The sequence below is a fragment of the Sylvia atricapilla genome, chromosome 3 (genome assembly GCF_009819655.1).
Source record: "Sylvia atricapilla isolate bSylAtr1 chromosome 3, bSylAtr1.pri, whole genome shotgun sequence".
Classification (NCBI taxonomy): domain Eukaryota; kingdom Metazoa; phylum Chordata; class Aves; order Passeriformes; family Sylviidae; genus Sylvia; species Sylvia atricapilla.
This window is the reverse complement of record NC_089142.1, coordinates 98,871,950-98,885,833: the sequence shown is the minus strand read 5'-3', so window position 1 is coordinate 98,885,833 and position 13,884 is coordinate 98,871,950. Positions and strand designations below refer to the sequence as shown.

The 13,884-nt window shown below is 37.7% G+C and overlaps 1 protein-coding gene across 3 annotated transcripts in view; it reads left to right on the top strand.

Annotated features, from left to right (window-relative positions):
* The window catches only part of FBXO11 (F-box protein 11), a 69,820-nt gene that overhangs the window by 22,405 nt on the left and 33,531 nt on the right, over positions 1 to 13,884 (top strand). For all 3 annotated transcript variants that reach the window (XM_066316341.1, XM_066316340.1, XM_066316342.1), the window contains exons 2-3: positions 12,505 to 12,632; positions 12,750 to 12,831. In XM_066316341.1, the coding sequence (XP_066172438.1) occupies positions 12,505 to 12,632; positions 12,750 to 12,831 (210 nt within the window). The remainder of the gene's footprint in view (positions 1 to 12,504; positions 12,633 to 12,749; positions 12,832 to 13,884) is intronic.

The window sequence follows — 13,884 nt, the reverse complement described above, 5'->3', positions numbered from 1 at the left end:
ACAACTGTGCATACATGAAAGGAGGAAAACTGACCATCCTCATGTGTGACTTCTAGATTATCTTTGATATTTTGGCATAGTGGGAAAGAACATTCCTCTTTCAACCTCTTTAGGTCCTTGTGGCCCTTTAGCATACAGCTTATTGTTTGATGGCTTTTTCAATCTATCTTTCAGTGGTTCACAGCACAGGATTACTGTCTGTAGAGAGGGGCTTTGAGAGTCTGGATGGAAGGGGCTCTTCTTCAACCATACCGTTTCCCTATTTTTGAACACGTGATTTTTGCTGCATGTCTCTTAGCAGCTTTTACAGCTAATGCCCATGATTTAAAAATACTTTTTCGAATAGAAATCTACCATACTGTGGCATGTCAAATTTGTAGGAAGTGTGGTGGCTCAGACCTTCAGAACAGAGAGAGAATAAATGGTAAAGCCCCTCTTCTGTCTGGTCTTAAAATGAGCGAATATCCAGAATTTGGGAAACTTAAAATGGGACTTCAGGTGCATGAGAAGGAGGAGGACTTGTTTAAGAAATTAAAAGTTCAGGATTCTGCTGTAGGTATACAAAAAGACTAGACAGACAGTAGAAGAAGAAAAACAGCCCTACCGAAAACGTTCAGTATTTCTGGACAGTTTTGACAAAACTGAAAAAATTAGTAGTTTCTTTCCATTTTGTGACTTATGCTTGCTCCCAGGTGACCAAGCTTAGTCTGCCTGCTTGAACTTTATTTCCTCTTAATGTTGCTAAGAATAAATTTGAAATGGAAATAATAAGCATCTTCTTTTGGCAAGGAGGAATCTGTAAGGCTTTTTTTATTTTTAGAGGGGCATTTCCATATTGTTTAGTGTAACAGGGCTTTAGTCAAATTAAGACCATAAGAAAAACAGTTGAGAGATACTAAGAAAAGCTAGATTTATTTTTAAATTATATTGTCAGTAGCTGAAAATAGTTTATGAGATACAGGGTTTATCTGTGGTTTTAAACTTCAGAGTGTTCTCTGCATAAAATCTCATTCTGGAAACTCTGAAATTGTGCAGCCATTACATTTAACTTCAAAATTTATCAGGAAAAATGTATATGCAGTTAGTGTAATTAATTATGAAAAGACATAATTAACAGCCAAATACGCACGTTTTTGCCCTCCACCACCACCCATACACCTTGACAGTTGTTGGTGTTTTAGTCTCTGAAGTTTTACCAAAAGCAGAGTTCCTGTGTGAGAATCAATTGTCTTATTCATTAAGAACATTTCTGCAGCACACACACACATAAATCCATGTATATGGGTTTCTGTATACATATATATATATAACAGCTCCTCATGATGTGAAATGACAATGTTAATAGAAAATACTAATGTAAATTTAATAGCTACTTAAAAAAAAGCTTTTACAAGTTCATTGATGCAGCATTTCATGCATGATACTGCTTTTAATGGCAAGGATACATCATCAGTGAGAATCTGACAGTCTGTTTTCCTTGCAGTTGAAAACAGGAAAGTTAAAACCAGCTGAGTGCCATGGGGCCGTTGGTTGTGGCAGTGCTCTGGAACGGACTGGATAACTTAATGTTTACAGAACTCACACAGTGTTTAGGTTTGAAAAAAGAAGTGTCTGTCTGTAAAAATAAAGCTGGTTTTAAAAATGTTCTATTTAAAGGCAGAGAAAACAAAAACAAAAGTAAAAAACTTGATTAATATATCAAAACCATGCCATTTCGTTTTCTAATAAAATTAGTATCTAGTTTATTTTTTTTTCCTCTCCAGATATCCAAGAGCAGTAACTTCTGGATTGGGATGTTTAGGAGATCCTTAATCTACAGGGCAAGGAAGAACAGAGTGTCCTCTCTGCACTGCAATTTCCTTGAACATGTAATACAAAAACTTATTTCCAGCTTTCCTCATGCTTGATATTCAACACATGTTGGTAGCGGAAAGCAGATGATCCTGTTCTTCTGATTTGTGTTTAAATCATGTATTAGTATCATAAAACTTGGTAGAAAAGCTATTTAGCCTTTATCTCCCAGAGCAGGTTTAAACAATGATAGTTGTTCTCTGTGTAGGATTTACTTTTTCTTAAAGCAGCTTGGGTTTAGGTAGGCCGTTAGCCCTACAGTATTTGGTGTTGTCAGCAGTTTCTTATTTTTACTGTAGATCTTAACAAATGTAGTTTTGAATCAGATGTTGACTACTTACTGCAGTGGTGCTTTATAGTTTGATGACAGATTTTTTTAACCTGTCTTAATTACATATATGCTGGCAAATAAATACTTCCCTCCTGCACCCCGACGATACTTGGCACTTCCTATGGTTCCACACGTTGTTTTCTCAGATGTTTCCCTGAAGCTAAACAGAGCCATGCCTTCCTGCTATTGACAGGCACCTTGGAGTTGGTAAATTAAGGAATAGAATGCTGGGAACAGTCACTGAAGTTTTCAGAGTAAGGATCAGGTAAGTGGCTCTGTGTAAACCTAGCCACAGTTAGGCTTGTAAAATTCAGCCTTACTATGACATGTATTAGATACAACATATTTTTGAATAATTCAAGGATAAAAAATGCTTGCTTTCCTTTTTTTTTAATCTATGCATGTTTCTGGCATAATAAGACGCATAGATATTGTTTTTATTAAATAGCCTTTCTATTATTATTATTATTATTATTATTATTATTATTAAATAGCCTTGTCTATTAAATAGACAAGGGGTCTCTGGTGAATAAAAAGCAAGAATTTGGCAGGAACTAATGATTTTTAATTTTTTTTCCCTCTCCAGTCTAATGTAGTTATGTTTTCTGGATAGAGTTGTTTGGTAGGGTGTTCTTATAGTGGAATTTCACAGTTTCTTTGCAGGGGGTGTATGTGCTGGAGTTTCTTTGGGGTTGGTTTGTTTGTTTTTTCATTTCAGCTGTAACATTCAAAATTGTGTAAGTGTTGATTGTAGTACTAGTGCAGCAGGAGAAAGCAGGGTGCTTGTTTAATATCAGTGTAATAGTAAGGGGAAATAGCCAAAAAAGGTAGCAGATTTTTTGTTGTTGTTGTTTTGCATTTGCACAGTTGTCTTTTTCTAGACAAGGATGCTCTTGAACGTCCAGAATTGTGAGGAGTGTTAGCCCAAGGTATGTTTTCCTCCCAGCTATCTGTCAAGGTTACAAGGTCCATGTTTTTTCCTCTGGACAGTGTGGTGTTTCTCTGTTTCTTCATAGACTAATTGTCAGCTTGGAAACTTTGCTTGGTACAGCAGGGAAGAAAGACAGCCAAATTCAGTAAGCTATAGAGTATTATTAATATAGTTTTCTTCCTCTTGCTACTTTCTTAGAGGAAATAATACTGACTATACCCCTTGAACCCCAGCACACAAAAAGAGCTGCCTGGCCTTTCATCTTGGTTGGTTTTTTCCTTAGCTTTTTGCCACTGCAGGACATATCCATGACTGCCTTTCCTTGTCATGCCAGGCATATCAGAAGCTCTTTTAGTTCTAAAACACTAAACCAGGAATTTCCTAAGGTTCATCAAAACTGCTCTCTGACATAATGAGGTTTCAGCTGGGCCAATGTATTGATAGATGTCAGTCACTGCTGATGGAGAGTCCGCGGAAGGCAGATGGCTTTGCATGGCAAGTATCTCCAAATCTGCTACTACACTCAGTAGCAGGAGATACATATCTTTTTCTGCCTGTTTTACAACAGTGTTCTGCAGATGTGGCTCATGACAGCAAAATCTGTGGGAGGCTTTCATTTCCTGAAAATTGGGTGAGATGATTGTGCCCCGAGATGGTGTTTTACAGTGGTTATGCTTCAATAGCTGCAACAGTGTTAATTCATAATGCGGCTTGTGAATTGTTTTATTGCACTTTCAAGAGGAGCCATGTTTCTCTTGCTTTTCCATGGATCACAGAAAATTTCTGTGAATGGATCAGTTATGGACTGTAGAAAACTTACACTTGAAGCTGTGGATGTGTTAAGTGAAATCTCTGCATTCTCATTGAATTTACTCATTCCTAGACTGTGGGCTTGCCCCAAAATTTTCAAAGATACCAGAAACTCAGCTAGAGAAGAAATGAGTGGTGTTTTGCTCCTTCTCCAGTTCAGCAGTGCTAATGGAGGTGAGGCTGAAAATAATTGCTGCCAGAAATTAATACTAAGAGGAAATCACAAACTTGTAATTATTCTTCTGGAGTTATTGGTATCAAGAATATCCAGACTTAGTCTAATTAAAGAAGGTAAAGTTTCTACTTCATAGTTCAGCTACTCTCTGCTTATTGGAAATAATCTGTCCTCATGAATAACTATCTCTTACTAATTTTACATGTGCTAATTAGAACATTTTTCTCCCTGAGTTTTGGAGGCAGGTTTTCATCCTGGTAATGTCCAGCCATTTAACTGGCATAATTTTCATGAAAGTGAGTTCTCTGAGTCTAATTTAATTTTTTGATGGTTTGTTTGTTCGATTGGTTGTTTTGGTGGGGCTTTTATTTGCCTTTTCTTAAGTACCAGGGTCTGGTTCCATAGTTCCTCTGTTCATGTGTTCTGGTGACTTTGGTGTTGCTGTTAGAGAATCTAGAATTCCTTCCTGTCTAAGAGACACTTTAGTTCCTGGTAAAATGGGATTTGGGAATTTTCTGTAGGCCTCAAGGGTGTGGTCACAGGGTTCCATTGTCACCTCTTTGTTCAGGCACCTTGAAGTACTGCCTGAACTTGGAGTATGAGGATTGATCAGAAACCTCTTTCTGGTCAGAATAAAGTGGCAATACTTGAACCTATTTCAGTTTTTTTTATTGTTCTCACTGACTGTGCTTTTCTAATGAGATTAAAGTTGCTTTCTCATTTCTAATGAGATTTCAACCAGAGAGGAAGATGACCTTTGAGACTGGTAATCTGACTGCCCTAACAAATGAAGTGATATGGCCAGGTAGAAATTTTAATTGGTCCTACTTGGAATCTTGAGTATAGTAGTCACAATAGACAAGAAAAAAAAAAAAAAAAAAAAACCAGCTTATAGTCCATTTTATTTAGTGTCATTCAGAAATGTAACAATGAAAGGCTCTTAGCACTGTATTTCTGAACCTTAAAATCTACTTGGTCAGCTTTTTCACTATAGCATCAAGGAACCATGCAGCAAGGCCACAGCTTTGAAAGTATTGCTTTCTTAATGAGGAATGCACCCAAAAAGGGTTCCTTGTCCCTTCTCAATGAGAGCTTGTCAGAGCTGAAGTCAAGCTGCCTATTAAGCAGGGAGGGCAGTTCTTTTAATACTTGCAGGCAGCCACCTGTAGAGTTGTTTATTACTTTGCTAAATGTTACAGATGGTGCTATAATGCAGGTATCATCAGTTTGGGAAAGCAATGTAATTTTAAAAAAATACCAGAAAATAAAATCTGTCTTCTAATTCCAGTTTATCAGTTCTACGTGGTAGTGCTGATCATTAGAGCTCCTTGTTCTAAGAGAAAGATCTTAATCATCCCTCTCTAAAATGAGTTATTTAACAAGTAGCTCAAGTATGCAGGTACTTGCACAGTTATTTTCTATGTCTAAAAACAATGTGCATGTTAATGATTTTTTTTTTTTAGAAATTCAGTCTTTAACCTGATGTTAAATATCTCTTTTGGGGAGCATGGTTGTCGAAAGAAACCAGAATTTTTCATCAAATCCTCGTTATCACTTTTTGCTTCTGGCTTCTGGAAAGGAATATATTCTTCATAGTGGCTGGAGGGTTTTTTTAACTGGTGTTAACACATGTTTTTTGTGCTAGGTGGTTTTGGACTGTGAGCTCCTCAGGGAATAAAGTGTAAAGACATGAATAGCTATTTGTGATTGTTGATAATTTTTTTAGAAATATAGATGAGGACAAGTTTTGGGCTTACAGACAGTGTATCTTTCCCAGTTGTCTCCTTTTCTCTTAGTCTGTTGTGTGCCAGCTCTAAGAACTTAAGTTTTTGCCTTGCTGTGTAAGCCATGTTTTCCTATGCAGCATTTTGGGGGTGCTGGCTGACCCAGCAGACCTTTGAGGGAGTGCTGTGTCTCTCTCTAGTTTGAGTGACCTCTGTGAAGATTGTTGTAGTGGGTTTCACAATGTGCTGAGAAGGAGAAAAGGTGGGTTTCTTAAGATCTCATGGAAATTAACTTTTATCTAAGAATAGCACTAAGAAATCTCAGCTTTATGCATTTCTGTGTAGCTAGAAGTAGTTGCTTTTCCTCTTGTAGAAAATACTTCTAAATATGTTGTAAAAATAACATGAGCTTCTGGATAAACACAGAGTTTGAGTCTCTGATCTATTCTTACTCTTTTTAGGCCATCATGACTGCACGATCTATTTCCAGAGAGAGTAATAAGATGTCTTATTTGATATTGATGTTTCAAGCTTAAAATGTAAATGCAAAGAAGGTGCTGTTTGATTCTTTGGATGGAAGGTGGTGTGGTGTGTGTGTGTTTCTTAAATTTTGCTCTATACAAGTACTGTGACTTATATTTTAAGCATAATTTTTTCCCCTTTCTATTTAAGAAATGCATTTCATACAGGAAAATTTTAAAGTATTCCACACATTTTTTTTTTTATAAACTGTTGCAAACTACAGTGTGGTTTGCATATTCTTGTATATCTTTGGTTTATTGTCAGTAAGAAATTGTATGTATATTTAAAATATTCTAGTAGTCAGTAATGGTTATTGTGTCTGGTTGTTGCTTCCCAGAAGGCAGAATCTTTATTCCATATGGCGTTCAGGAAGTCTGATCTTTCTGTAGTCTTTAAGAAAGCATACATTTTTAATGTTAGGTCTGTCCCCTTTCCAATCCGAGAGGCTGCTACTGTGAATAGCAGTTCTGACTCAGAATCTCTTTCTTGCGGGGTCTCTCCCAGTTGTGAACGGCTTTGTCTGCGGTTGGAGGTTAATCCTTGTCGTTGACCAGTGCCATCAGAACCTTACACAAAATAGTACCTTCTAGATCTTACCTTGCTATGAACTGAGCTGCTCTGCATAGTGCTTGAAAAATAGCGTCCAGGGTTTCTTTTTGTAATAATGAAAAAAATATATCACAGTATTTATTAAAGTCTGATGTTAGTAGAAAATGAGTTTGCAGCTACTTATTTTAATACCATGTATTTAACATTGAACATAAAATGGAGTAGCTGTATACATGCCTCCTGTTGATTATGGACCTTTTTTTCTTTTTCCAAGTCCACTGTAGTGAAGTGGAATTTGACTAAAAGGACCACCACAATGCTCCTGTCTTTAGGACATGTTGTATCTGAGCTCTGTGAACTTTGCATGTCATCTTTCTCAGTTTTGTAGGGGTTTTGTTTGCTTTGGGTGGGGGTTTCTTGGGGGGGGCACTTGATTTTTTTGGTTGTGGTATTCCTAGCTAGTGCTTTTTCTCTTCAGAGAGGTGCTCTGATAGCTCTAAAAAGAAAATGGTCTCCATTTCAAAAGCAGCCTTAAGCCATCCATAATTTAATCCTTAAATGCTGCCTGAAATCAATGGGGAAGCCTCTACTGGTGTGAGAAACCTTTGCTCTAAGATACAGAGTAGTATGTGCAAAGTCTGTATTCAGTATCTCTCATGTTTTGGTACTGTATCTGCTTTCAGGTGTCAGCCACTTGTTAGGAATGTTTTCAAGGACACAGGATGAGTGTCAGTCATTCTACTGATAAATGCATTTATTTAACAGCTCACTCCCAGAGACTTGCTCTTTAAAGAAAAATGGTGGGTGGGTGTGTTCTGCTTGGTTTTTAGGTCACCAGTTTGTTGCAGAGACATTGCTGTAAGTGCAAATAGAGAACTGCCTTGTATGTCTGTTTTGTAAGTTATTTGCCTTCCTTGTTAGCTCTACTGGGGATACCTTCTTTTCTACTCCCTTAAACTTCTGTCATCCTCTCTTCTCTGTTGGAGTTGAGCTAGTCCAGAAGTGGATCCAATCAAGTAGTTGGGGCTGTCACCTCACAAGCTGGCAGGGTGGTTGATACGGGTTTTGCCAAATTTTTATGGCAAGATGAGCTCAATCCAGAGCGTAGAAGCGTATCCGTTACCATTTTAATTACTTAATTTGTGTTTTCTTCTCGTTTTGAACATGGACAGTGTTGGAATTTGTTTTTTAATAGTTTATTATTGCATTCTGGAGTTGTACTAGTTCTACTTAAAACACTGTTCAATTAACTCTTCCTGTTAAAATTTGTTTAATAGGCAAGATGAAACATGGCTTCGTTCAAATAGGTTCAATATGGATTAACTTTATTTTTCAGAGCTGCTCTTCTAGATCTGCTCTCAACTTGGTATGGATTTTCCTGTCTTAAAAGTGGTTGTTTACATTTCTCACCACTTTATTCTCCCAGCCTGCAGGAGCAGTTTCAGTGCTATGTCTGTTTGGAAGTACCTGCCACCCTCAGGGCTCTGCTTCTCTTGGCTGCAAATCTTTTTGTTTGGTTGGTTTTGCTCCTCCTGCCCCATTTGGGTAAGGTAGAGAAAACCAGCACAAACATGTGATGTTACAGAGTAAAAACTTAAGTCTTCAAATCCCTAGGACCCTCTCCCCCCTTTTTCTTTTTTAGTGAATCTATTGGGGGAATTTAAAGCCTTTTTCTTTTTATTGTAAAGAATTTATCAACCTTACAGCTGTCATTTATATTTACGATGCTTTTTGGAAATACTGTCTGGACACATAAAAGGTAGAAATGAAACCATGTGCACATGTTTTGGAGAAGGTGTTGTGGACATGATAAATTTTCTCTAGTAGTGACTTAGATGTGTACGTTTTTTAGTAAATAGCTCTTGGCAACACTTTGGCACTTCTCTGTAACTTATGTCTTCATGAAACAAAAGAGTCAATTGTATAATTTCATTTTTTCTTTATTTTAATGTACTCACTTCCACAGCATCTGTGGAAATACAGAGCACTCTTGACAACAGTTGCCAGAATGGCAGGTTTTTCTTCTTTTGCTCCTGGAAGAATTTGTACTTTTCAGTCTTTTGTGGGTCTTAAAGCTCATAGTGTTGTCGTTCAGGTTCATGAGTAATTTTAAACTATTAGATGAGATAAATCTTAATTTAAATTTAGGTTTTGGCCTGTCAGAGTCACAAAGTTCAGTGAACATGACTTTATTTGAAATTATTTTATCTTACTGTATGATATAATTGGTGTAAAATATTTGGGTAAATATTTTTATTTGAGAGCAGACTCAGCTTAATTTAATCTCTTAAAAACTGCAAACATTGACTTGGTTAAAATTGTGACAGCATCTGGCAGTCATTTCAACAGGTGTTTGTATGATGGTATTAATATTACACACACACTCTTCCAAATTTGTTTATTCACTTTTATGCTTCTGTCATCAACAAGTGTGATTATAATGCTTTTAATGTATGTTACTGCCTGATACTGTTACATTTTAAAGTAGGGTTTTTCAAAATATTTTGGAGGCACTGAGCTTCTGTATTTTAAAAAGATATTTCTGCTCTAAAGCAGGTGTTATGCTGAAGTGATTTTGAGGGAAGGATTTTCAAAATAAAGCTTTTGGAGTCTGGTTTGAGTCTTCCTGCTCAGGGAAGGGCAATGTGCAGTGTTGAAGAAGTATTACTTTGTGAGCAGCATCTCTCTGAAGGCTCCTGGTGCAGCTGCTTTAGTCTGTTCATGGCTTCCAAGGAGCATCTGGAAGCCTCAAACCAAGCACCAAGGCTCCTGCTCTAAGAGATCACTCAAGACCTTCAGGTTTCCCGGTACTGTTTCACTTGGCAGTAACTACACAGGCTGCATCTGGAAAAATAGGATCAGTTGTTATTCCTGGAGTGTCAGAAATCTGTGCAGAAGCCCCTCAGAAGTGTGGCAAAAACTGCTGGTGAAAGACATCATGGTATCCTTCCCTTCAGATGGAAAAGGGAAGATTTTAATTCTTCTGATACCTGCTGTGAGTGTGTGCATATGCCTTAATGTCTTCTGTGCTAGAAAAGTGATCTTTTAGTGGGACTCCTGCCATTTTCATAAACACACCGCAAGAAAATGAATGTATTTCTCTTCTGCTTAGCCAGTCCCTTCAGTGTTTCAGCCAGACTGACCTTTCCTTCCATTTTACCCCACAGGCTTCTGCTGTCTCTTTCCAGCAGTAATATATTCTGTGCTTTGTGGCCTCCATGGGAGTTCTTCTGAAGACCTGATTGGGGTTTATCCATGCCCTTTCCATCACCTACTGAGAGATCAAAATTCTCTTCTTTGCTCTCTTATTTTTTTTCCCCATTATCTGCTTATTATGCTGTTGCTGTGTTTCATGTGGCAATTTTGAACTGCTATACTGACCATCCAGAACAGGGTGAAAAACTCAGCTGTCCTGACAGTCATTTTGTGTCTTCAGTGCAAAGTAGGGGAGCACTGCGGCACCATGCTCCAAGTCCCCAGGTAGCTTCTGGGGGATATTAGCAACAGTAATCATAATTACTGTATCAAATCTAAAATAGAAACAAGGGCTGCAGAATGTATGCCTGCTGCAGTGTCTGGATACATTTGGGTGTTTTGGGGTGAGAAGCCTTGGGGCTGGTGGTGGTGCCTGAATTCCTCCTGGCAGGGCCTGCTTCACACCCACGGCTGCTTTTCTGCTCTGGTATGCCAGGGAAGGCTGGGAGTTCTCCTGTAGCAGCTTCTGTCTTCTGCCTACTTTGTTAAATTGAGAGGGTGTTTTCGATCAGAGCTGCAAAGAAATGGGTAAAACCAAGTGATTGAACCATGAGTATGCATTGAGTCTGCTCTGACCATCCATAGGCAGCGATCCCTATGCTGGGCCAGACACGCCTTCACAGGAAAATTCACTACAGTTCATCTATCCGTGTCCTTTGGGCTTTTTGCATAATTCATGGATACCCTTCCTAGGTAGTGAAGTGGTCAGATGTGAGGTGTGCCTGGGAAGCGTCAGACAGGGAGTGAGAGTCAGCTTCCAGCTGAAGTTTCAGAGGTGACTCTCTTGTAAAAAGTGGTGTGTCTTGATAGAAATTTCATGGTTCACTTCTGTCCTTAAAAACCTGTGCTGTTGGTGATTCTTCCCAGTCATATGGTCTTGTGGCTGTGCTGAGCTGGACCAGCTGCTGGGCTGGCTGAAGGCTGATCATAGAGGTACTTGGAGGTTAATTTTCAGATGGATTAATGAGCTGGTGAAGCTCTCTTCTCTTGCTCTGAGGAGCCTGTGTGAAGGTGTGCACATTGGCAGTGAACTTCATCTTTGCACCAGCTTCTCTCGTCTATTTGAGTGTTGTGGCAGTGTTGTGATCTCTAATGGTACATGGCAAAGTTGCCATTTATAAATATCTGCTAAGGAAGGGAAAAAATAGTTTGGGGTTTTGTTTGTTTGGTTTTGTTTTTTTTTTTTTTTTCACTGATGAAGCAGCTCAGGCTGCATGGTATGTATAATCCAGCGGAAGCACAATGTTTTGTAACATGTCAAAAAAACCCAGACCAGAAACTCTTGGGAAAATCTTGAGATTAAGATTTTGAAATGAGAGTGAGTCACTTAAGAATTGCATTGCTTTGTGTTTTAAACAGACTACTGTAGTATTGAAGAATAGGAGACTTTTATTTGTGGCATATTGGGTTCTTTTTTATATGGTGGTTTTATTATTTTTTTACATTAGTCTCTTCAACCTAATATATTCAGGAAAACTGCTGGCTCCATGGCATTGCTTTTATGGCTATTAAAATGAAAAGGAAGTGCAAATTTGTTTTCTCACAATTAAGCATCCACAGAAAGTATACCTTTTTCTTAAGTGGAGTTGTTTTTAGTTTATTTTCTAGATGCTTTTTCTTCTGGCCTTTTTAAAATTCTTGCAACTTTATAATGTAATGTTAGTTATATAGAGAGTAATTATTCTTGCTTGTTTCAAGGATTTGTCATAACTATAAGAACAGGGAAATTTGAAATTAATGAATCAAAACCTTTAAAATTATAGTTATGACACTTTCTGCACTTCTTTCTTAAAGGGCGGGGAGAAAATATGCTCTTACTTTTTCAAGTGTAATTTAGATGAAGAGAATGTGTGTATTTAAAGCTACCTCCATTTTATAAAAGGTTTTGTGTGCTGGGCTGAGCTATTCCCAAAATGTTTGAGGAAAACTCAGTCCTGAGTTTCATACTATGTGCTATGTTTACAAAAGGATTTCTTGATAACATTTAGTTAATAATTGACACTTCAGTGTTCCTAATTCTGCTGATAGTGTTAGGTAAAAAATTTGAAGTAATGAGGTGATTGAATTAGCATAGTGAATCAAATGCTTTCAGAGAAACCAAAAGCCTAGGTGTTTGATTGTTGGGTTTTTCTTAAGCTGCTTTTGTTATATCTGCTGTGTATGTATGGAGAAAGTAAGATGAAGGAACTTTGATTCACATGCTCTGATATTCTGACTTTTTTTGACTAGAAGTTTTCTATTCTCTAGCACTTCCTCCCCACCCTTCTGACTATGCACTTACCTGAAAATTTCCATAGTATTTTCCTGGTATAAAGCAACACTATGATTCCAATTATCAAATATTTTTTGTTTGCAGATGATGATGTACCTGCAGATATGGTTGCAGAAGAATCAGGTCCTGGTGCACAAAACAGCCCATACCAACTTCGCAGAAAAACTCTTCTACCTAAAAGAACAGCTTGCCCTACAAAGAGCAGTATGGAGGTAATTTCTTTGATTTTAATTGTAAAGGAAATTTTACTGTTTCAAGAATAGGAAACTAGTTAGTATTTTTCTTATGTTGTCTAATGACTGAACTAATTCTTACTTATTTCATTAAAGGGTGCCTCTACTTCAGCTACTGAAAACTTTGGTCACCGAGCAAAACGTGCTAGAGTATCTGGGAAATCCCAGGATTTATCAGGTAATAACTTTTGTACGAAAAAGGAGGTGAGGGAGAAGGAGCAGAGACATTTTGACATCACACATTCTCCCACATACATTGTCCCCAAACTGTTTTTCTCTGTGTTCTCCAGCTAAGAAACAGTAGTGGGAAAAAAATGCCATAATGAAACTACAAGCTTGTTCTGAACTTCAAATTTGGTAGCGTGATTTTAATCGGCATTTTTGGAATCAGATCCTTTGTTATGTCTGCTTCACTGCAGGCATGTTTCGGTTGTTTTTTATTCTCATAGTGCTGTGTTGTTGTATCTAAGCTACTGTTAAGAGCAATAATATTGTAATGCTTTATATTACCATTTCTCACATTGATGGCATTGTTCAATTGCATTTTTAGGAGTAGTTTGGGTATGTCATCATAGCACTTCATTGTGGAGAGAGGGAGAGACTTGGCATGTTTGTAAATGAAAAACCAGATACGTGCATACATAATGTACGTAGATTTTTGCCCACGCCTACAGTAAATGTACATTTTATAATAAACACACATGCAATACATGTGTATATAACTGTATTGTGTGTGTATTTTATTTGTGTGCACGCACTTTTTAGGTGTATACAGGCACACACCCACTGCTCATTCTGTTTTCTGTGTAGTTTCTCCATCTCTCTGCTTCTATTTTTTTTAGTCTCCTAACACACTCTGCAGTTCCAGGAGATCCTGCTGTCGCTTTTACCTGGAAAATGAACACCAATGCTTGCCAGCTCCCATTAATGTGGTTTCTCTTGCTTTTCTTGCTTCTGTCTTTTTTCATCCACATCCCCCTTAATATTGTGAATTAAAACTGAGCAGCTGGCACAAGGCTTTGAGTCTGTTTTCATTGCTTCTGTTGAGGTCTGCTCTTTCTGGCTTCTCATTTTCTCCATAGCACAGTTTTTTTGTCTGTTGAGTGCTCTGTCTTTCCCCTCCTTTGTTTTATTCTCCCCCTCAGTGATCAACTCTTAATTTCAGCAGCTGTTTAAGAACCATTTAACTTCAGATTTATGTTGTTGAAATAGCCAGAACCAATTGGAGATA